Source organism: Lithobates pipiens, unplaced genomic scaffold (genome assembly GCF_037356315.1).
Source record: "Lithobates pipiens isolate NorthernLeopardFrog02 unplaced genomic scaffold, aLitPip1_a1.2 Scaffold_28, whole genome shotgun sequence".
Taxonomy (NCBI): domain Eukaryota; kingdom Metazoa; phylum Chordata; class Amphibia; order Anura; family Ranidae; genus Lithobates; species Lithobates pipiens.
The window spans coordinates 35,501,191-35,523,432 of record NW_027507789.1 but is presented as its reverse complement, the minus strand read 5'-3'; the positions used below and the strand labels follow the sequence as shown (position 1 = coordinate 35,523,432).

General features: G+C 43.6%; 1 protein-coding gene across 2 annotated transcripts in view; it reads right to left on the bottom strand.

Annotated features, from left to right (window-relative positions):
- The window catches only part of MYL9 (myosin light chain 9), a 73,296-nt gene that overhangs the window by 9,990 nt on the left and 41,064 nt on the right, over positions 1 to 22,242 (bottom strand). For both annotated transcript variants that reach the window (XM_077459067.1, XM_077459066.1), the window contains exon 2: positions 117 to 320. In XM_077459067.1, coding sequence (XP_077315193.1) covers positions 117 to 300 — 184 coding nt within the window. In that variant the 5' untranslated portion in view covers positions 301 to 320. The remainder of the gene's footprint in view (positions 1 to 116; positions 321 to 22,242) is intronic.

Genomic DNA, 22,242 nt, shown 5'->3' with positions numbered 1-22,242 from the left:
ATAAATACAGTAAGTTACTGTACAGCTAGCATAATAAACTAGTGTAACTACACATATTAGCCCAGTAAAGACAAATACTTTGTGCAAATTCAGTCTGAATAAACAGCTTTACATACCCATGGAGGCCAGCATGTCATGGAGATCCTCCTTGTCAATAAACCCATCTCGATTCTGGTCAATCATGTTGAAAGCTTCCTTGAACTCCTGGATTTGGGACTGATCAAACATAGCGAATACATTGGAAGTCGCCCTCTGGGGACGCTTCTTGGTAGTCTTTGCCTTGGTCTTTTTGCTGGACATGGTGGTAGGATGACGGGAGCCTGTAAATCACATACATTCATGTCAAAAAAGGATTTAGTGCTGATCTCACCACCAGTTTTCATATGAACTCCATTCCTTTAAACAGAGATGATGGTGGTTGAATATACTGCTACAAACTGTGTATTGGTCATATGCATGGTTATGCATGTTTTTATCACACAAGCCCATATGTTCATGCACCAAGCAGTCTTATCTCAAGAACAATAAAAATCAAGGCAAATCCAATCTAAAATATTGACTTTTTATCAAAGTAACATCACCTTGACATCTGAGGGTACCCAGAACTAATCACCCGATGTGGATGAAGCTAGCCAACAATCATCTTACGTCTAGGTGTCCCTTGAAAGTCTATTATTCTAAATGTTGTTTTTGGGGTGTACGTTTTATAATAATTGCAAAGTTTGTCATCGATAATAGATGATCCTTAGCTCATCTGGTCAAAAAAACAATGTCTAGGGGAACCATGTAACAAGAGCAAGCCTGTTTCTGGCCACAATTCAACAGCAAGAAGATCAAAAAGAGCCACTTTAGCTTCCCCTATGGCATTACTGCTTTGGTGGTTAGACCAAAAATATGTTGCTCTGTCCCTTCTCTCTTGTTAGTGAGTCAGATTCTTCATGCCAGCAATTGAGCGACACCCATCATGGAAAGTGGTCAGTTCCCCTGAGGTGGTTCCACCTTGGGCAGTGGGTCACCAGTGGCAGAACCAAGAGCAAGACCAAGAGGGACCTGGGTTGGATTTTCCCAGATAAGGAGCAAACAGGTCTAAACACCAATCCACAAAATAGTAAGCCATTAATGTTCGGACTGCTGCCTATGGTCTTTATGACAACTTTCAAATTTCTAATGAACAAACCAATAAAGTAATCTGATATCTTATCTATATGTAAATTGACCAACATATTGTAAATTATTTTTTAAATGTACCTAGATTGTAAGCTCTAACGAGCAGGGCCCTCTGATTCACACTGTCTTGAATTGTATTGTATTGTAATGTCTACCCTAATGTTGTAAAGCGCTGCGTAAACAGTCAGCGCTATATAAAACCTGTATAATAATAATAATAATAATGTTTCCATGGGACAGCCACATGTGGTGGTCATTACATATGCTTGCCATTTAGCAGGCAGGAATGCATCTCCTCAGAAAAAGGTCTGTTAATACACTTCCTTTAAAGGAAACCTGTCATGACATATATTTATAGGCTCGTACCAAGGATTTGCTTCTCTGCTATGGTTAAAGTCATGTAATGACATTGCTTACAGAATCAACAACAGCCTTATTTATCAAGTGCTAAGGAGAAATGGGGTGCCTAAAGAAAGCAAAACTATAAATTTATATACAATTATTAGTCTGAAATTCAGATGAAGCAGTGGGCACATGGCAATGCAATCAGATCACATGGTTGCTTTGAAAGAAAAAAAATAATAATAATAAAATAACAAAAACTGAACCATCCTTCATAATCTTCCTTCATCCAAACCTTCCATTATCCTACAGTGTCAAATCATTTGGTTCCCCCCATCAGCCCAGAATTATTAAAATGGAAATTCCACTTTTTTGTAATGGAATATGCTCCCTCACTAGCACTACAGAATATTGGTCTAAAGCAGTGATGGCGAACCTTGGCACCCCAGATGTTTTGGAACTACATTTCCCATGATGCTCTTGCACTCTGCAGTGTAGTTGAGCATCATGGGAAATGTAGTCCCAAAACATCTGGGGTGCCAAGGTTCGCCATCACTGGTCTAAAGTATGGAAGCAGAGAAAGAGTGACACCTCACTGGCTTGTCCCATGAGGGAGCAATGCCACAGTAGAAGATATGCTGGCTTAAAGTGGGACTTTATTCAGAAAATAAATTAAGTCCTGCTAGATCACTTCAGGCGTGTCCAATTTGCAGGTATAGCTATGTAAAACATTAAAAATAAGTTTAGACACTACCAAGTTTGTAGAGGCTTATCTGCTGGCAGCCTTAAAGCTGAGCTAAACCCAACAATAATAATTATAATTTGAAAAGTGCAGAAAAGTTTACACATACTCATATACGTTATCTTTAAGACATTAATTTATTATTTTTACTCTTATATGTTAATTTGAGAATTTTCTCTATTCATATTATACAGTAAAATATGTACTGTATTATCGTCAATAAAATGTTTAAAAGGAAAGCTGAGCTAAACCCTCCTATTCTTTACAGCCAACAAAGCTGCTTCTGTTTGATCTGCAACTGCCATGGTGCTGCACTATTGTTAATTTACATGCTCAGTGCCAGAGAGCTAGGTCTGTGCTCCAGTATGTGTGTAGCATCATGTGATGAGTTATGACAGGAGCCATTTGATGGTTTGACAGTTTGGCTGAGGACACAAGCAAATGAGATAGTTAGCAATCCTGGCCTTTTCTAACTGCTTTTTGAAACCATTAAATTACTGAGTTTAGTTCCCCTTTATAATTTTCTGCTGTTCAGGGGCTCTGGGCTTCAGCAAAATGGCAGCCTCCAGCAAGAACAGGAACAATGCTAGAGGCAATTTACAGCACACATTAATTTTGGTAGCATATATAGATCCTGGTCCCTTAAAGCAGATTACACAGCACAGTGCTTGTGCTGTGTAATCTGCCCCCCCCCCCCTCTAAACTTTAATAAAAACCCCTGAACATTGAACTTCCTGTATCCCCTCTCTAAACAGACCACTATAACCAGGGCTGCTTCGCCCTGATCACCGTGGTCAAAGTGCGTCCCTCCGTCATAAGCTGCCTGCTCTCCTCTCTCCCCCCTCACCCTTCCTTCCTGTCATCTCCCTGTCTGTCTCCGACCCAGCCTTGTCCCCCCCCCTTTGCTATTATTCTTAAATTAAAACAAAAATTTGTCACTGCCAGCCCCTCTATTAGAGGCTGGGACAGCACAATGTGTAAGTTGTTTTACAAACGAGTGTTGTAAATACCGAATTTCAGCTGTCTTCAGGCCAGTCACGTGACTCACGGCCGCTTTACAGCTCCGATGGCTGGCTTCTGCGGAGGAGAAGAGCTGTCACGTGAGCTTCCTGGCTGACCTCAGAGGGAGATCACGGCCCCTCCTGCAGAAGACATCCATTGGAGCTGTAAAGCGGCTGCGAGTCACGTGACCGGCCTGAAGACAGCTGCAATTCGGCATTTACAACAATCGTTTTTTGAAAACAACTTGCACAGTGTGCTATGCCAGCCTCTAATAGAGTCTAGTATAGTCTTTTATAAGTGCATTAACAAACACTTTAATGTGAAATATACGGTCCTTGCTAAAGAACACTAATTTTTTATCAATTTCTTATGGGTAAAGTTCTGCTTTAAGTGTAACATGGGCATTAGCAAATCTAATTCCAGCTTTCAACCTCTACTGCAGATTTGAAAATTAATCTAATTGGTGGTTAAGGGTGACAGCTCTTTTTCTTTGCTCCATTTTATACTATAGAATAAGAAATCTTAAAGCGGAGGTCCACCCTAAAGTGGACCTTCCGCTCATTGGAATCCTCCCCCCCTCCGGCGCCACAATTGGCACCTTTCAGGGGGGAGGGGGGTGCAGGTACCTGTACAGTACAGGTATCTGCACCCACTTCCGGGATAGCTCTCTGCGGAAAGGGGCGTAGATTACGCCCCTTTCCGAAAGTCGCCCGCTGCCTGCTGGGAAACACACGGATCCCAGAGGCAGCGGGTCCATCCTTATTGCGCAGCGCGACTCACGCATGCACAGTAGGGAACTGGGAAATGAAGCCGAAAGGCTTCACTTCCTGATTCCCATACCCAAGATGGCGGCGGCAGCACCCGAGAGACGATCGAGAGATCGGCTTCGGGTGCCGACATCGCGGGCGCGCTGGACAGGTAAGTGTCACTATTTTAAAAGTCAGCAGCTGCAGTATTTGTAGCTGCTGGCTTTTAAAAAAAAAAAAAAACGCGGACTCCCGGCGGACTCCCGCTTTAAGTATTCAGACATTATAAAACAAAACATCCTTATTTCAGAGTTCTGTTCTCAGGTATGTTGAAAATGTTTTCTCCTGGATTTGTAAAGGCTGCCATACAGGCTTTTCACCCAATTCATGCTGAACCATCCAAGATTCAAGCTTTGGATGGCCATAATGGCATACAGGGCTCAACAAAAGTCGATTTTTTTATAAACTTTTTATTTAAAGTGATAGACTTTACAAACATGTCATACTTACCTGCTCTGTGTAGTGGATTTGCACAGAACAACCCCTGATCCTCCTCTTCTTGGGTTCCTCTTCTGTGATCCTGGCTCCTCCCTCCTGTTCAGTGCCCCCACAGCAAGCAGCTTGCTATGGGGCCACCTGAGCCGAGTCACAGCTTCCTGTGTCCATTCAGACAGAGCCCCTACCTGGCCCCCCCCTCTCCCTCCCCCCCCCCCCCCCGATTGGCTAACTGCACTCATCGACATCGCTGGACAGAGAGTGATTTCAAGTAAGTGTTAGGGGGCCTGCTGCATACAGAAGACTTTTTATTTTAACGCATCAAATGCATTAAGATAAAAAAAACTTCTGCCTTTACAACCACTTTAAGGCCTAGACTTTTTTACAGCTGCTGTTTTTGGCTTCAGATGTTTTTTTCTGCCGCCAATAAACTCCCCAGCATAATATGCAAGCACAGGGAAAATGGCGCTGTTCACAAAAGAATACACCTACACTCAGTGCAAACAAAAAGCGTAATCAGCCCTCAACTATGATAAGTAATGATAAGTAATATCTCTATATCTCTATAAAGTGCTAGTGCGTAATATGAAAAATCAAAAAGCAGATCAAGTGCAGAAAAGTACATAAAAAATGATGGTAAGTGAATGGCAAAAATTAATTAAATCAATACTCTGTTGATAAATACGTCTTCCTACAGTGCACAAAAATTCATGAAATTTATAAATAAAAATAAAAGTGCCTAAAAATTGCTGTGAGCTTCCATCCACAAATATAATAATAAGGTGCAAATGAGATAATGAAACTGTCCAGAATAAATAAAATGCCCAAAAGTATATGAAAGTCCAAAAAAGAGAAAAATATGAAAAAAATATAGAAATAGGAAATATATATAAAAAATAATAATACCAAAAATATAAATAAATATCTATCCATCTAATAAAACTCCCCAGCATGTTATCCTATGTGTCCATGCACACATAGGCTGTTATCAGCAGTTTTTGTGAGGCCGCGTACACACGGGCGGACTGTTCGGCCAACTTTGTCCGCTGAACAGTGTTTGGGCGGACAGTCCGCTCGTGTGTGGGCTTTCAGCGGACAGTTTCAGCGGACAGTTTGACGGACAAGGTTTTTCGGAATTTCCGAAAAACTGTCCGCTGAAACCTTGTTTCAGCGAACAGTCCGCTCGTGTGTAGGCTTGTTCGTCAAACAAAGTTGCGCGCATGCTCAGAAAGGATTTTCACGCCGAAAGTTATAATGCAGTGTATAGGACGTCGTATTTTTCGTCCCGTCGTACGTGCCGTTCACGTCATCGCGCACGGTTTCAGCAAACTGTTCGTCCGTCGTGTGTGGCCATGTCCGTCCATGCTAATTTTGAGCGGACTGTTTGCCGAAACTGTTTGACGGACAAAGTTGGGCGAACAGTCCCCGCGTGTGTACGCGGCCTCAGGGGCGTTTTCTGGCTGGAAAAACCCCCCAAGAACTAGTAGGTTTTGAGAGCTTAAAAACACAGCTATTCAGCGTTTTTGAGCCATAAGCTTTTGTAGAAGTATAATTTTGTTAACAAAAAAAAAAAAAAAAAAAAATCTAAAACACGCTACAGCTAAAAAAAAAAAAAAAAAAAAAAAAAAAAAAACCTGGAAAAACGCTACTGCAAAAATGCTGAAAAACGTATTCTACAGCTACAGCTTTTTTTATTACGTCCAGTGTGCATGAGGCCTAAGGAGCTGGGTAGAAAATTGTCCACTGAACAGCGACTACATTCAATCATATGCAGCCATTGTTCAGGTATTCAGATAAACGCAGGTGAAGTGGCTGTTATGCAATAGCCGATACGGGAGATTCATCCATCCCTCCAATAGTGAAATCCAAATGTGTATTGTAGCTTTACTTTTTTTTGTTGGCCTGGGAGGCGAATGACACCCTACTCCTCAGTCTCAGCTCTTCCCTTCTAATAGCTAGGATCAACAGTTGTGACCAGAAACGCACAATAAGGCTTCTTTACACAATGCATCAGTTATTATTAGAAAATTAAGCTTGCAAAATCCCCCTAAACTGACAATATCTGCTTCATCTCATTGTTAGAGTCAGTGGAAAAAGTTTTTTTTTGAGGGGTTAGATATTTCTATCTGCCTGGATGAATCACAGTCTTCAGAGGCTCTACCGTGATCCCAGCCATACTTGGAATCGGTTTATACTTCCACAAATTCTTCTAGTGTCTTTTAGAAAGCAAAACATCTGAGTGGAGGGAATGCCAGAATTCTGCTTTACCTTTACAAACACTGGGTACATTAAGCATAATTATAAGAAAAAATGCATCTGCCCTTTTTACTGCTTTAAGGGTAACTCCGCTTTTGTGGGGAAAAAAAAAATAGCAAATAAGGAAAAAAATTATATAGCGTATACAATTGCGACACAAGTCATATTATAATTGAATGTTATTAAAAATGTCCTTTCCTTTTCAATCTACAGCTCTGTAGTTTTCTGTGAAATGCAATATGGCTACCTGGAGGTGTTCTGTACATGGAATGTGTACAGAACATCCCCCAGATATGTCATTTCCTGCTTGTGTGATTGGCTCACTGATTTTCCCACTAAAGATAGAAGTCAGATTTCAGGCATCCCCTGCAACAAAAATTTCATTTTTGGCGAGATACTCCCAATAGGAAATCACTGCTGAAAGGGATGCAGACCCTGCAGATTTCCTCATTAGTGCCCTGCAGGTGCACAGCTGATTGATAAATATGAAACCACTCCTATTAGACTCACTCAGCCCAGGGGCACAGAGGAACAAACTGGGATTTCTTCTGAATAATAAAAGGTAGGAATCTGCAACAAAGTTTGTTAAAATCCTTGTAATGTACAGAGATCACCCAGAGGGGAATGTTTTTTTCCTCAACAAAAGTGGAGTCACTCTTTAACTACCAAGTCTTTTGAAAAACAACATGTTGCGTGGCTTCTTTCCATTGATGGGAATCTGGTTATCTTTATCTGCATAGTTGTTCATTTCCTGTTTGATCTCCACTCTGTGCCTTTGTATATTATTACATTTCAAGACAAGCAGATATCTCCCCAAGAATGGCAAGGTTGGAGATATCGTCCAATCTTTACACAAGCTCGCTGAGCTCCAGGACCCGTCAGGGTCCTCTTCGATGATGAAAGTAGCAGATTTGCATAACTTACTTAGCTCTGGAGAAGAGAAAAGTATTGGGCTTGCTCGAAAAGTCCCTTTCCAGAAAATCAAAAAAAGGCCTTTGACCACCAAGGCCATCACCTTGGTAGACTGAAACCGACCAATAAAAGTGAAATCAGCAGCATCACCTGTAGCCATCAATTGATTCGTAGACATCCAACCATTTTTCAGAGACTCAGTGACTCCAACTCATGTCAAAATCAGACCAGCCAACCATTTCAATAACTTGGCCATTCACTATTGCTACCCCTGAGATAAGCAATACCAGGAGCTGTTTGTAGATTCCTCCTGCCTCCTTACATAAGCAAAAACATGAACACTCAGACCAAGCATTCTTTTTTTTTGTGCAACAAAAATGACTGAGGGCATCCAGATCACACCTGCAAGTCTTATGCCACGCATACAGAGCTCAAATTTCAACCAATTACTGTATAATTGCCCACATTTTGAGCCATGGGTGGTCCTGTCTGCACCACTTGGCTCAACAAACTATGATTTGAAAAATGATAGAATCATGGCCACAAATTCTCAGCCAAATATTGACCACAGCCCCAGCAACAGCAGGGGCAGCAGCTGCCATAATGCAAAACACCTGGCCAGGGGGATTCCAAGTGTAGCCAGGTGTAGGATGACCTCCCTACACAGGTGACGCTGTCTGGGACCACCATGCAGGGAATATGGAGGACAGGAAGAACTCAAAGTTCCTCTTAGGCCTCCGTACATGTCAGAATGAGCAGTTGTCCAATTGGATACTGTTGCCCTGGATGACCTCTGTCACTCCGTGGCCATCTTTACTGATGGCAGTGCTTATAAAAAGCACTGGCTCACTACAGTTGATGCAAATTTTGCATGTGGTTAGGATAGGTAAGGGGAGAGTGTGCCTAGTGTAGCGCAGAGGAGGAGGGACAGTATAAGGACTGTTTGTTATTGATGCTGTGTGTAACCTTTCCGTTTCTAGTACCTGATTGCATACTGCCTACCAGCCGCATTCTGTGCCAGGTACCGTCAGTCCTCAAGAATTGCCATCTGCAAGTACCGCATAATCATCTATGAGCATTTCTGCCCAGTTGAAAGCTCTACATAGACTCTGATACAATGTGTTTGGAATTTTTCTTGACAATACGGTTCCTTGAAATCTCAGACCTCAGTTCCTTCCCTCTTTGCCCTTGTACACACGGTCTGAGATACCGTCGGAATGTGTCCGATCGGAGTGTTTTGTCGGATATTCCGACTGTGTGTGGTCTGCATCGGACTGTTTCCGTCGGAATATCCGTTGGACCAACTTTTCCAACTTGCCAGAAATATTTTCCGACAAAATGCTACGATCGGACATACTCTGATCATGTGTAGAGAATTCAGATCGGACAAAGTGCCACGCATGCTCAGATCAAATTCCTACACCAAAGCTATTGGCTACTAGCGTGAACATAGTCCCGTCGTAACGAAATAACGTCATCATGTCAGATTTTCCGACAACTTTGTCCGACCGTGTGTATACAACAGTTTCGGACAGTCACTTATAATAATCACAAGCGAATCCAGCAGGCTGGTTGTACCAAAGTCGTTTGATCGATTAATTTGCTACATTCAGCCTGCCCACTAATGGACTGAATCGTGTATGGCTGGCCGAAGGATGTGGTTTATTTCCATGTTTGTACTCTAAACCAGGGAAACATGCAGTAAGTGAAGTCAAAACTTCTGATCTGCATGCGTGAACTGGCGTGGATAGAGGAATCCCCTCTGTCAACTATTGTATTATGACAGCTGATTATATTTTTGGCCATCAATTTTATGCTCGGCTCCTTTGCTTTTCAGATCAAAGGGTGTCAGGAGGAAGGGTGCCAATAGGGCCTCCTGTGGCTTGAATTTCTACCGGTTCATTAGGAACTGGCCAAAATGTGTTTAGTGTATGGCCAACTGTATTTCTGAGAAGTATGGAATGACAGTCTACAGATTTATTTTATTACAGGCTCTATCTGTTCCCTTTCCTCTGTGGCTCCCACAGATGTTCTCCATGCTGAAAAATATTTGTGCCCTAAAAATTGCTTGTGAACGTCCTCTTGGGCACCCCTTTCATGGCCATTTGTTGTCCAGTTGTCATAGGTGATACTTGAAGGGGCAACATTTCTTTATTTGTTAGCCCATCTATGGCTATAGCTGCAGGTCTGTCCATATGTGGGCAATTTTGGCAGTCATACAGTTCTAGCAGTAGCTTATGCAATATTATTTTTTTGTTATCTTCTAGCAGCTTATTAAGCCAAGTCATGACTGATTTTGCCAGTAATAATTTGAAGTGGAGGTGTTTGCCAGGTCAGATCATTCAAATATTCAAGTGGTGTAAAAAATGACTTTAAGAAACATCAGCCAATCTAAATCTACTTTGGCTACAAGTAAGCCTGTTACAAAGTTGGCCAATTTAAATTGAGAGTTTAATATGACCATCCATTAGCAGAGAAAAATGAAAACCAAAGTTTAAAATTATCCCTACACCCATAGATGTAGGCAGCTGGAATTATATGCAAGTCTCAACTTTTCCTGTAAAAAGTAAAATTGAGTGGCACCACCAGTGAGGCTCACGTTTTTAATTCAATCTTATTTTATTGAGATAGAAAAATTGAGATAGAAAAACTGTACAGTAGACATATATGTCATTCAATATCACATAAACAGAGATATACATCCTTGCAACATTGATGTCATACCATCTCATGATTTAGATAATTTGTGAGCTTCGATTGATTTAGTGTGGTATATAGGCCTGTGTACCTACAGCGTCTAACCTGACTTATTAAAGGTAGGTGAGCACCACTATCTACTCAATGAATGGTGCCCACTAAGAGGCTCACGTTTTTGATCAATACCTTTAAATGGGCCAATAGGTACGCTTAGGAGGTAGGTGGTGTGTGCCCAAGCTCAACATATAGAAGCAGCTGAATCTACTGATCATTTTGACAATTGATTGTCACCAACAATTACCTTTATGCTGGCCATACACTGCTCAAATTTTTGCCCATTTCTGATATTAGCACACATAAAAGTGTGAATGGACCCTTGAAGTGTTCAGAAAATATGACACACACTATAATTAAGGTAAATACTGCTAGTTTAACTGTCTGAAATCTGGTTTTCAGAATATCTTGCTTTAATCCCATATGCAGCATAGACTAAAACCATACGCGATTGCATTGCCCTGTGCTGTCAGGCTGATGTGCCTGCAGGGAGTAGGGACTGAAAGGGGCGCTGTTTAGAAAGATTACAGTAGAGAAGAGCCCATGGTACAATGAAGAGGCAGAGGACATCGGCAGCTGCAAAGCAATAGTAAATACCACTGTCATCCTCCTGATGGTGCTATGTGGCATGGGTGTCTGAATCAAAATAGAGGCCAATCAGAATTACATATATCTTGGTAAGTAAAACCGCTCACACGTATTTTAACTACAGCAACTAATTATAGAGGAAACCCACCATTATAACTCTAATAACTTGATGTTATGGTTGGCAGTGGGAAAAAAATTGTCAACCATACAAACTACAGTCTCTGAGATTTTAATTATAATAATTACGAATTTTTATTTTCACTGTAACCACCCAGAACATTATGAAGAGTAATCCCTACTCTTCTTGAAAACCTAGAATTAATTGTTCTCTGGAATTAATTGTTGCCCCTAGCATGTATGTAATGAAAGACACTGTTAGTTGACACCCATGCAGTATTATACAAAAGGCCTTTGTACCTTTGCTTATAATGCATATGGAAATGATGCATGCGTTATGGGTGATTCAACCACAACATAAAATTACAAAAAAAGTCTTTGTATCTCCATGCATACAGTATGACTCCCATACACAGGCAGATAGTGATAAACAACATGGCCAATAGTTGATCTGGGTGTGGTGCTTAATTGGCATAAAACACTATCAAATCAGATGAACCCATCCAACAATTTCACATTTGTTCCTAAAAATCTCCCTGATTTTCCAAACCACTAAACACAGCAAACCCTCCATAAAATAAAAGTCTACAAAGTCTAATTATCTAAAGGCAATTTTTTTGTTGTGTTGAGTAGTGATGGACGAACTTCCGACGGGACGTTTCGCGAACGCGAAACGCGAACGGGCACAAACGTTCGCGAAAACGACCGTTCGCCGCGGGCTCCATTGACTTCAATGGGAGGCGAATTTCGCAAACCTTTAGGTCGAATTTGCGGCCACGGGGTAATTATTAGGGGGTAGCACGCAGTCCCACCACCTGGACAATAGCATAATACATGTATGAGGTGAATTTGGGATCGATAACTACAAGCATTTTTTTTTTATTTGGGAAATTGTTCTGACAATTCAGGACTATGGAGCTAATGAAGGCAATGGAGGAGAGGGAAGGTCAGGGACCAGGGTAGGCAAACAAGAGGGTGCAGGAGATACAGAGCACTGACAGCAGCACCGTAATACAGAGCACTGACATCAGCACCGTGACATACAGCGCTGACAGCAGCTCCGTGACATACAGCGCTGACAGCAGCTCCGTGACATACAGCGCTGACAGCAGCTCCGTGACATACAGCGCTGACAGCAGCTCCGTGACATACAGCGCTGACAGCAGCTCCGTGACATACAGCGCTGACAGCAGCACCGTGACATACAGCGCTGACAGCAGCTCCGTGACATACAGCGCTGACAGCAGCTCCGTGACATACAGCGCTGACAGCAGCACCGTGACATACAGCGCTGACAGCAGCTCCGTGACATACAGCGCTGACAGCAGCTCCGTGACATACAGCGCTGACAGCAGCTCCGTGACATACAGCACTGACAGCAGCTCCGTGACATACAGCGCTGACAGCAGCTCCGTGACATACAGCGCTGACAGCAGCTCCGTGACATACAGCGCTGACAGCAGCTCCGTGACATACAGCGCTGACAGCAGCTCCGTGACATACAGCGCTGACAGCAGCACCGTAAGCAGCCCCAGGAGGAAGTCAGCACAGCACAGGGATGGTGTGATCCCCTCATAATAAGAACCCCCAGGAGGAAGTCAGCACAGCACAGGGATGGTGGGAGCCCCTCATAATAAGAACCCCCAGGAGGAAGTCAGCACAGCACAGGGATGGTGGGAGCCCCTCATAATAAGAACACCCAGGAGGAAGTCAGCACAGCACAGGGATGGTGGGAACCCCTCATAATAAGCAGCCCCAGTAGAAATATGACACCGCTCAACCTCTTCAAAGAGGAGGGTAGGGGCATATAGTACGGTGTGCTTTTTTGGGTCAGGGAAGTGAGCCAAATGAATTAAGAAGGTCTGTGTGCTTGATTCCAAAAATTGTTTATAGACATATACATGGTCTACTGATCACATGTGTTGAATTCCTCCGAGATCCATGCCTCATTCATTTTTAGAAATGTGAGGTAGTTAACACTGTCGTGAGCTAGGCGAGTACGCTTATCGGTCACAATCCCCCCTGCTGCGCTGAACGTCCTTTCGGACAGGACACTGGATGAGGGGCAAGCCAACAGTTCGATTGCAAATTGGGCAAGCTCTGGCCAGAGGTCAAGCCTGCCCACCCAGTAGTCTAGGGGTTCATCACTCCTCAGAGCGTCCACATCGGCCGTTAACCCAATGTAGTCGGACACCTGACGGTCTAGGCGTTCCCTGATGCTGGATCCGGATGACACCTGTCGATGGGTCGGCTGAAAGAATGACCTCATATCCGAAGTCACCAACACATCTTCAAACCGGCCTCTTCTTGCAGGCGCTGTTGGATTGGTACCCGCAAATCCTTCTCTGGGAGTGGGAATTGCTCCTCTGCCAGCGCACGCAAAAGCAGAATGCAGCATTTCTCGAAGCAAGGCCTGGAAGTGCTGCATTCTGACAGCCCTCTGCGACGGCGGTAACATTTCCGCCATTTTGTGTTTGTACCGGGGATCTAAGTACGTTGCCACCCAGTACTGGTCCTTGACCCTCATGCTTTTTATACGGGGGTCCCTATTAAAACACTGGAGCATGAAGGCCCCCATTTGCACTCAAGCGGAAGGTATGTGGTGGTGGTGGTGTTGTTGGTGGTAGTGTCTTTGGGGGTGCACATAGCAGAGAGTGAAGAAGAGGGTGCAGATCGAGAGGATGAGGAGGGTGCAGAAGAATAAGGCTGAGTGAGCCACTCAACCAAGTCTGGTGCGTCCTTTAAAGTAATTGAACGCACCTTCTGCAACTTCCCACTTTGGCTCAAGGCTGTTGCTCCTGCCCTACCCCTACCACCCCTGCGGAAGGGCCTGCCTCTTCCTCTGCCTGTCATTTTTTAAATCACCCTGTGACAAAACTCTTAGTCCCTATACCGCTGAAGGACTGCTGCAGTATAGGGCAGCGGTCAGCAGTAGTGCACGTCAACCCTATGTATTGTGGACCGATAGCGGTCCTTACAGAACAGCAGACTGTACTGCACTCAGGCCTATGTACCGTAGCACCCTATACCAAGTTACCAGTCCTTATAAAAACTTTTGTGGACCAAGCAGGTTGTGTGTTAGTGATTAGCAGACTGTACGTCAGTCCCTATACCAATGAAGGACTGCTGCAGTATAGGGCAGCGGTCAGCAGTAGTGCACGTCAACCCTATGTATTGTGGACCGATAGCGGTCCTTACAGAACAGCAGACTGTACTGCACTCAGGCCTATGTACCGTAGCACCCTATACCAAGTTACCAGTCCTTATAAAAACTTTTGTGGACCAAGCAGGTTGTGTGTTAGTGATTAGCAGACTGTACGTCAGTCCCTATACCAATGAAGGACTGCTGCAGTATAGGGCAGCGGTCAGCAGTAGTGCACGGCAACCCTATGTATTGTGGACCGATAGCGGTCCTTACAGAACAGCAGACTGTAACGCACTCAGGCCTATGTACCGTAGCACCCTATACCAAGTTACCAGTCCTTATAAGAACTTTTGTGGACCAAGCAGGTTGTGTGTTAGTGATTAGCAGACTGTACGTCAGTCCCTATACCAATGAAGGACTGCTGCAGTATAGGGCAGCGGTCAGCAGTAGTGCACGTCAACCCTATGTATTGTGGACCGATAGCGGTCCTTACAGAACAGCAGACTGTACTGCACTCAGGCCTATGTACCGTAGCACCCTATACCAAGTTACCAGTCCTTATAAAAACTTTTGTGGACCAAGCAGGTTGTGTGTTAGTGATTAGCAGACTGTACGTCAGTCCCTATACCAATGAAGGACTGCTGCAGTATAGGGCAGCGGTCAGCAGTAGTGCACGTCAACCCTATGTATTGTGGACCGATAGCGGTCCTTACAGAACAGCAGACTGTACTGCACTCAGGCCTATGTACCGTAGCACCCTATACCAAGTTACCAGTCCTTATAAAAACTTTTGTGGACCAAGCAGGTTGTGTGTTAGTGATTAGCAGACTGTACGTCAGTCCCTATACCAATGAAGGACTGCTGCAGTATAGGGCAGCGGTCAGCAGTAGTGCACGGCAACCCTATGTATTGTGGACCGATAGCGGTCCTTACAGAACAGCAGACTGTAACGCACTCAGGCCTATGTACCGTAGCACCCTATACCAAGTTACCAGTCCTTATAAGAACTTTTGTGGACCAAGCAGGTTGTGTGTTAGTGTTTAGCAGACTGTGCGTCAGTCCCTATACCGCTGAAGGACTGCTGCAGTATAGGGCAGCGGTCAGCAGTAGTGCACGGCAACCCTATGTATTGTGGACCGATAGCGGTCCTTACAGAACAGCAGACTGTAACGCACTCAGGCCTATGTACCGTAGCACCCTATACCAAGTTACCAGTCCTTATAAGAACTTTTGTGGACCAAGCAGGTTGTGTGTTAGTGATTAGCAGACTGTACGTCAGTCCCTATACCAATGAAGGACTGCTGCAGTATAGGGCAGCGGTCAGCAGTAGTGCACGTCAACCCTATGTATTGTGGACCGATAGCGGTCCTTACAGAACAGCAGACTGTACTGCACTCAGGCCTATGTACCGTAGCACCCTATACCAAGTTACCAGTCCTTATAAAAACTTTTGTGGACCAAGCAGGTTGTGTGTTAGTGATTAGCAGACTGTACGTCAGTCCCTATACCAATGAAGGACTGCTGCAGTATAGGGCAGCGGTCAGCAGTAGTGCACGTCAACCCTATGTATTGTGGACCGATAGCGGTCCTTACAGAACAGCAGACTGTACTGCACTCAGGCCTATGTACCGTAGCACCCTATACCAAGTTACCAGTCCTTATAAAAACTTTTGTGGACCAAGCAGGTTGTGTGTTAGTGATTAGCAGACTGTACGTCAGTCCCTATACCAATGAAGGACTGCTGCAGTATAGGGCAGCGGTCAGCAGTAGTGCACGGCAACCCTATGTATTGTGGACCGATAGCGGTCCTTACAGAACAGCAGACTGTAACGCACTCAGGCCTATGTACCGTAGCACCCTATACCAAGTTACCAGTCCTTATAAGAACTTTTGTGGACCAAGCAGGTTGTGTGTTAGTGATTAGCAGACTGTACGTCAGTCCCTATACCAATGAAGGACTGCTGCAGTATAGGGCAGCGGTCAGCAGTAGTGCACGGCAACCCTATGTATTGTGGACCGATAGCGGTCCTTACAGAACAGCAGACTGTAACGCACTCAGGCCTATGTACCGTAGCACCCTATACCAAGTTACCAGTCCTTATAAGAACTTTTGTGGACCAAGCAGGTTGTGTGTTAGTGATTAGCAGACTGTACGTCAGTCCCTATACCAATGAAGGACTGCTGCAGTATAGGGCAGCGGTCAGCAGTAGTGCACGGCAACCCTATGTATTGTGGACCGATAGCGGTCCTTACAGAACAGCAGACTGTAACGCACTCAGGCCTATGTACCGTAGCACCCTATACCAAGTTACCAGTCCTTATAAGAACTTTTGTGGACCAAGCAGGTTGTGTGTTAGTGATTAGCAGACTGTACGTCAGTCCCTATACCAATGAAGGACTGCTGCAGTATAGGGCAGCGGTCAGCAGTAGTGCACGGCAACCCTATGTATTGTGGACCGATAGCGGTCCTTACAGAACAGCAGACTGTAACGCACTCAGGCCTATGTACCGTAGCACCCTATACCAAGTTACCAGTCCTTATAAGAACTTTTGTGGACCAAGCAGGTTGTGTGTTAGTGATTAGCAGACTGTACGTCAGTCCCTATACCAATGAAGGACTGCTGCAGTATAGGGCAGCGGTCAGCAGTAGTGCACGGCAACCCTATGTATTGTGGACCGATAGCGGTCCTTACAGAACAGCAGACTGTAACGCACTCAGGCCTATGTACCGTAGCACCCTATACCAAGTTACCAGTCCTTATAAGAACTTTTGTGGACCAAGCAGGTTGTGTGTTAGTGATTAGCAGACTGTACGTCAGTCCCTATACCAATGAAGGACTGCTGCAGTATAGGGCAGCGGTCAGCAGTAGTGCACGGCAACCCTATGTATTGTGGACCGATAGCGGTCCTTACAGAACAGCAGACTGTAACGCACTCAGGCCTATGTACCGTAGCACCCTATACCAAGTTACCAGTCCTTATAAGAACTTTTGTGGACCAAGCAGGTTGTGTATTAGTGTTTAGCAGACTGTGCGTCAGTCCCTATACCGCTGAAGGACTGCTGCAGTATAGGGCAGCGGTCAGCAGTAGTGCACGGCAACCCTATGTATTGTGGACCGATAGCAGTCCTTACAGAACAGCAGACTGTACTGCACTCAGGCCTATGTACCGTAGCACCCTATACCAAGTTACCAGTCCTTATAAGAACTTTTGTGGACCAAGCAGGTTGTGTGTTAGTGTTTAGCAGACTGTGCGTCAGTCCCTATACCGCTGAAGGACTGCTGCAGTATAGGGCAGCGGTCAGCAGTAGTGCACGTCAACCCTATGTATTGTGGACCGATAGCGGTCCTTACAGAACAGCAGACTGTAACGCACTCAGGCCTATGTACCGTAGCACCCTATACCAAGTTACCAGTCCTTATAAGAACTTTTGTGGACCAAGCAGGTTGTGTATTAGTGTTTAGCAGACTGTGCGTCAGTCCCTATACCGCTGAAGGACTGCTGCAGTATAGGGCAGCGGTCAGCAGTAGTGCACGGCAACCCTATCTATTGTGGACCGATAGCGGTCCTTACAGAACAGCAGACTGTACCGCACCCAAGCCTATGTACCGTAGCACCCTAGACAGACCAAGTTACCAGTCCTTATAAGAACTTTTGTGGAACAAGTGAGTTGTGAATGATTAGCAGACTGCAGCAGAAGGGCAGCAGTCAAGTATAATATTCTTTCTATATTTGGAAGAAAGAATATTATACGTGTACAAGCCTATTACCGTACCACTGATACCAGTCCTGAAAAGAACCTTTGTGGAACTAATAGTAACAGCAAGTCTTTAAAATTATCCTCACTGCCTGACACACTGCTTCCTGCCTGTCCCTATACAAATTGGCAAAAAAGAGTAGGCTGGAACGATTAGCTGGAACAGCTCTTTTGTGGACCTGATAGTAACAGCTAATGATGATGATGATGATGATGATGAAGAAAGACTAATCTGGCTGAGCTGTCCCTAAAATAGCAGCATACAGCGCTCTGTCCCTTTATCTAAACTGACAAAAGAAACTCAGGCTGCTGACCTAACACCTATACCAGTCCTGAAAAGAACTTTTGTGTACCAAATAGCTAGCGTTTTCTCTGTCCCTACTCCACACAGGATCCTTTCCCTACAGTGACAGAAGAAAGAATGTAAAATGGCCACCGGATCGGGTGTATTTATAGGTTAGGGGGAATGTCCAAGTGTCCATGAGCTGTCATGTCTCAATTGGTTGTCCTGTAACACATGATAAACGTGTCACGAAAGGTTAAAGTTCTTGTATACATTAAACACGTAAGTCCGCCGGGGCGAACGACGGAAAAAGGCGTTCGAACCCGCGGACGGCGAAAGTCGGAAATTCGCCGCGAAACGACCGCCGGGCGAACCGTTCGGCCATCACTAGTGTTGAGGAAGGGTTGCAGCCCCAGTCATATATTTGTGTCCTTACTGGAAAGAATCAGTATTGTCACTACAACTGTTGTTGCTTGAACAGGAACAGAGGTAAAATGTTCCAATGGGGACATTTATTGCATAAAAGCTAAAGCCGGCCATAAACGTATCAAAATTTGGCTGGTTCAACAGTAGCTGAAAAAATCTTTAATGACCAGCTCAAGAGACAATTTTACCTTATGCTTCCATTTTAACCCACGTGCTTCAATATGAAAATCTGAAAAGGCTGCACCGTACCTACATTCAATCAGATGCAGCCAATGTTTGGATATTTTGACAGCAGCGGGTGTCAGCTGTCAAATTACAATAGATGGCAAGGGAGATTCCCCCATCCTTGTTGTTTAGTGTGGATGGGGAAATTTTGCTCATTCAGTTCCATTGTACAGCATTTGGTCAGCATTAATTTGAAGAGATTTTTCGTTTCCTCTTGCCCTGATCTACTCAAATCTGAAACCTATCCCAACAGTAAAGCTTATCCATACTGCTCTATGCAGGGTTGGAGGATTGATTATCACATGTAAATGTAATATCCGAATTGTACCACCCCTTTAATGATACCAAGCAGTAACCTAGGTGCACTGGTCGACTGCTCTGCAGTCCTGAACTGATATGTGAACAGTCCACTTAGTCTGTTTCACTTTAGTCTTACAGATTTGGACTAATGCCCTGTACACACTGTCGGAATTTCCTTCGGAAAATGTGCGATCGGATCGTGTTGTCGGAAAACCCGATCGTGTGTGGGCTCCATCTGACTTTTTCAGTCTGAATTTTCCAACAACGAAATCTGATCGTTTAAATTCCGATCGTGTGTAGACAATTCAGACGGACAAAGTGCCACGCATGCTCAGAATAAATTAAGAGACCACAGCTATTGGCTACTGGCCCTTTTATCATCCTGACGTACGTGTTGTACGTCACCTCGTTAAGAGTGATCGGATTTTCCGACAACTTTGTCCGACCGTGTGTATGGAAGACAAGTTTGGCACAAAATTTGTCGGAAAAAATCTGATGGATTTTGTTGGTCGGAATGTCCGACTGTGTGTACAGGGCATAACAGAAATTATTTGCACGCCATGTTTAGACTGTAAGCTGTTGGGAACAATTTTTTTTTACTTTTCAGCTTCATTTGGCCTGGCTAGATCCCTTAAAAAGTCATACACGTTCTACTTATAATAAAATATTCATAATAACAATCCATGTACATATATGGGTTTATAATAAAGGGCGAAGAAATGTGATGATGCAGAAAGCCGTACCCAATCAGAATTCATTCTAGTCATTTAACGGTACAGATTACAATTGGTTGATAAGGGCAACTACATCCTCATCGTTAGTGGTTTTTGAATTGTCTTACGAAAGAAACCCAACTGCTTAGTATAAATATATTTTTTAAAGAGAATTAATATATTAGGAGCAGCTTTGTATAGGGTAAAAAAAATAAAATAAAAAAAAAACTGCGCTATGATTGTCTTAGGATAACTGTGGCATAAAAACGCACAGAACTAGATAGCATACATGTTTATCACCTATACACCCCAAGTATTGGCTTTCCCCAGGCAGAAGTAGCAGATCAGTTCCTGCTCCAAGATCTGTCAGTCCAGGCCAAATGCAGCCCATATACACACAATCACTCCCAAATCCAACCATTATACCATATATTCCATAAAATATTAATGGTATCCTGTCAATTTTTCCACTGCTGCATTAAAAATTCCAGAAAAGTTCAGCATCAATCTATGGCTACTAAAAATATAGCAGATATAAAATTGCACAGAAAACAGCTGTCATTGTCATAATAAAGCTGGCCATACAGGGTTTGAACCGTTAATGGGAAGGTTGGATGCACCAAGTTGATCGATCAATAAACTTGGGTACAACCAGCCTGCTGCAATCTCTTGTGATTATCGCTAGTGGCTGCTATGTTGATGAGAGAATCATGTGAATTTCTTTCCTGGTTGCAGGAAAGAAATTTGCACCATGTATGGCCTGCCTAAGTAAGTATTTGCTGATGCCATCCGTTCTTGGCAAAATTTTGAAGTTATTGGGTATTTTGATGTCAGTGTTGCTGGCTGGCCAAAACAGATTTTTGTTTGAAAGTTGGTATGAAATTCAGGAAAAATCCTTTGTAAAGCTGGATTCACACCGATGGATTTTTAGTGCTTTTTGCATTTTGCAGATTTTCCCTACAGAAAGTGTTCCTTGGGAAACCATGTTAAATGGACTGTAGTGAAAATCTGCAAAAAAGCACTAAAAAATGCCTAGGTGTGAATCCAGCCTAAGAGTATTTGAGAATGCTATCAAAGGCGTTAATTGATTCAAGAAACAGACTGTGCACTTTACATATGTAGTTGCACTATGCAAGTACATTTGCGCCAGAACTTAGTAAATTAGGTAAAGCTTCACTTTGCAAACAATAACCAATCACATGCAAATAAAAAAAAAACGTAATTGGATAATGGAAGTCAGACAAGTTTTTCCTCATTTACTAAGCCCTGGAGCAAATGCAATTGCAAAGTACACAGTCTATTTGCCTTTAGTAAATCAACCCCTATAGAGTCAATGAATTTTGTTAGAAAGCTCTTCAAAAAAACTTTTGTTTGACTTCTATGCCAACGTATAGAACTTTAATGTTTGATTTTCGATTGATACAAATTATTGCAGATATTTATATGGTAACATCAATTTATTACATTTACACTGCCCTGAAGGAGCTTACAGTCTAAGGTCCCTAAAGCTCAGTACACATGGACCCAATGTTGGACGGCATCACCCTGGTCGACATTTGGCCCATGTGTACTGCAGCCGGTCCGACAGAAGCCGGACGTTCAGCCGGCTTCTGTTGAAGGGTCATGACCAAAAAAGCTCTTCGCCAATGGCTGACTGGAGTGTTCTGTCGGGGGTGCATCCCCCTGTCAGAACACAATGGAACAGCAGGGGAGATCGCTCTACTAACATCAGATTGTTAGTACAGCAGCTCCGACCTTAGCTGTCAGTTTTTTCCCCTTCAGCCCACTGTGTTGAATTAAAAAAAAAAAAAACTATCAGTGTGTACTAGGCTTTACTCACATTCATACATACACATACTGGGACCAATTCAGATAGGAGTCAATTAACCTCCTATGCCTTTGGAGTGCAGGAGGAAACCGGAGCACCTGGAGAACATGCAGACTCCAGGCAGGTAGTATAACATTTAAATACAAACAACTTTTTCCCAACTGAGGACCACATTGACAGTTACAATTTCTTTCGAAATTTGAGAAAAAATTTCCATCCTGAGCATTCCAATTTTCTCATATATACAGTTGAACAAATCCTTGGTTTGTTCCCACTAACTATTTAGAAAATTGAAAGAACATGCCAAAAACAATTTTGTTTTAAACCAAAAATTCTACTGGTACATGGCTAGCTTTAACCACAAAGGCAAAGAACATGCATGCTGTTATATTAGATACAAGTGAAAGGCAGGAGAAAGGTTAGATTGGGTGGGGCAGATGCAGGTAT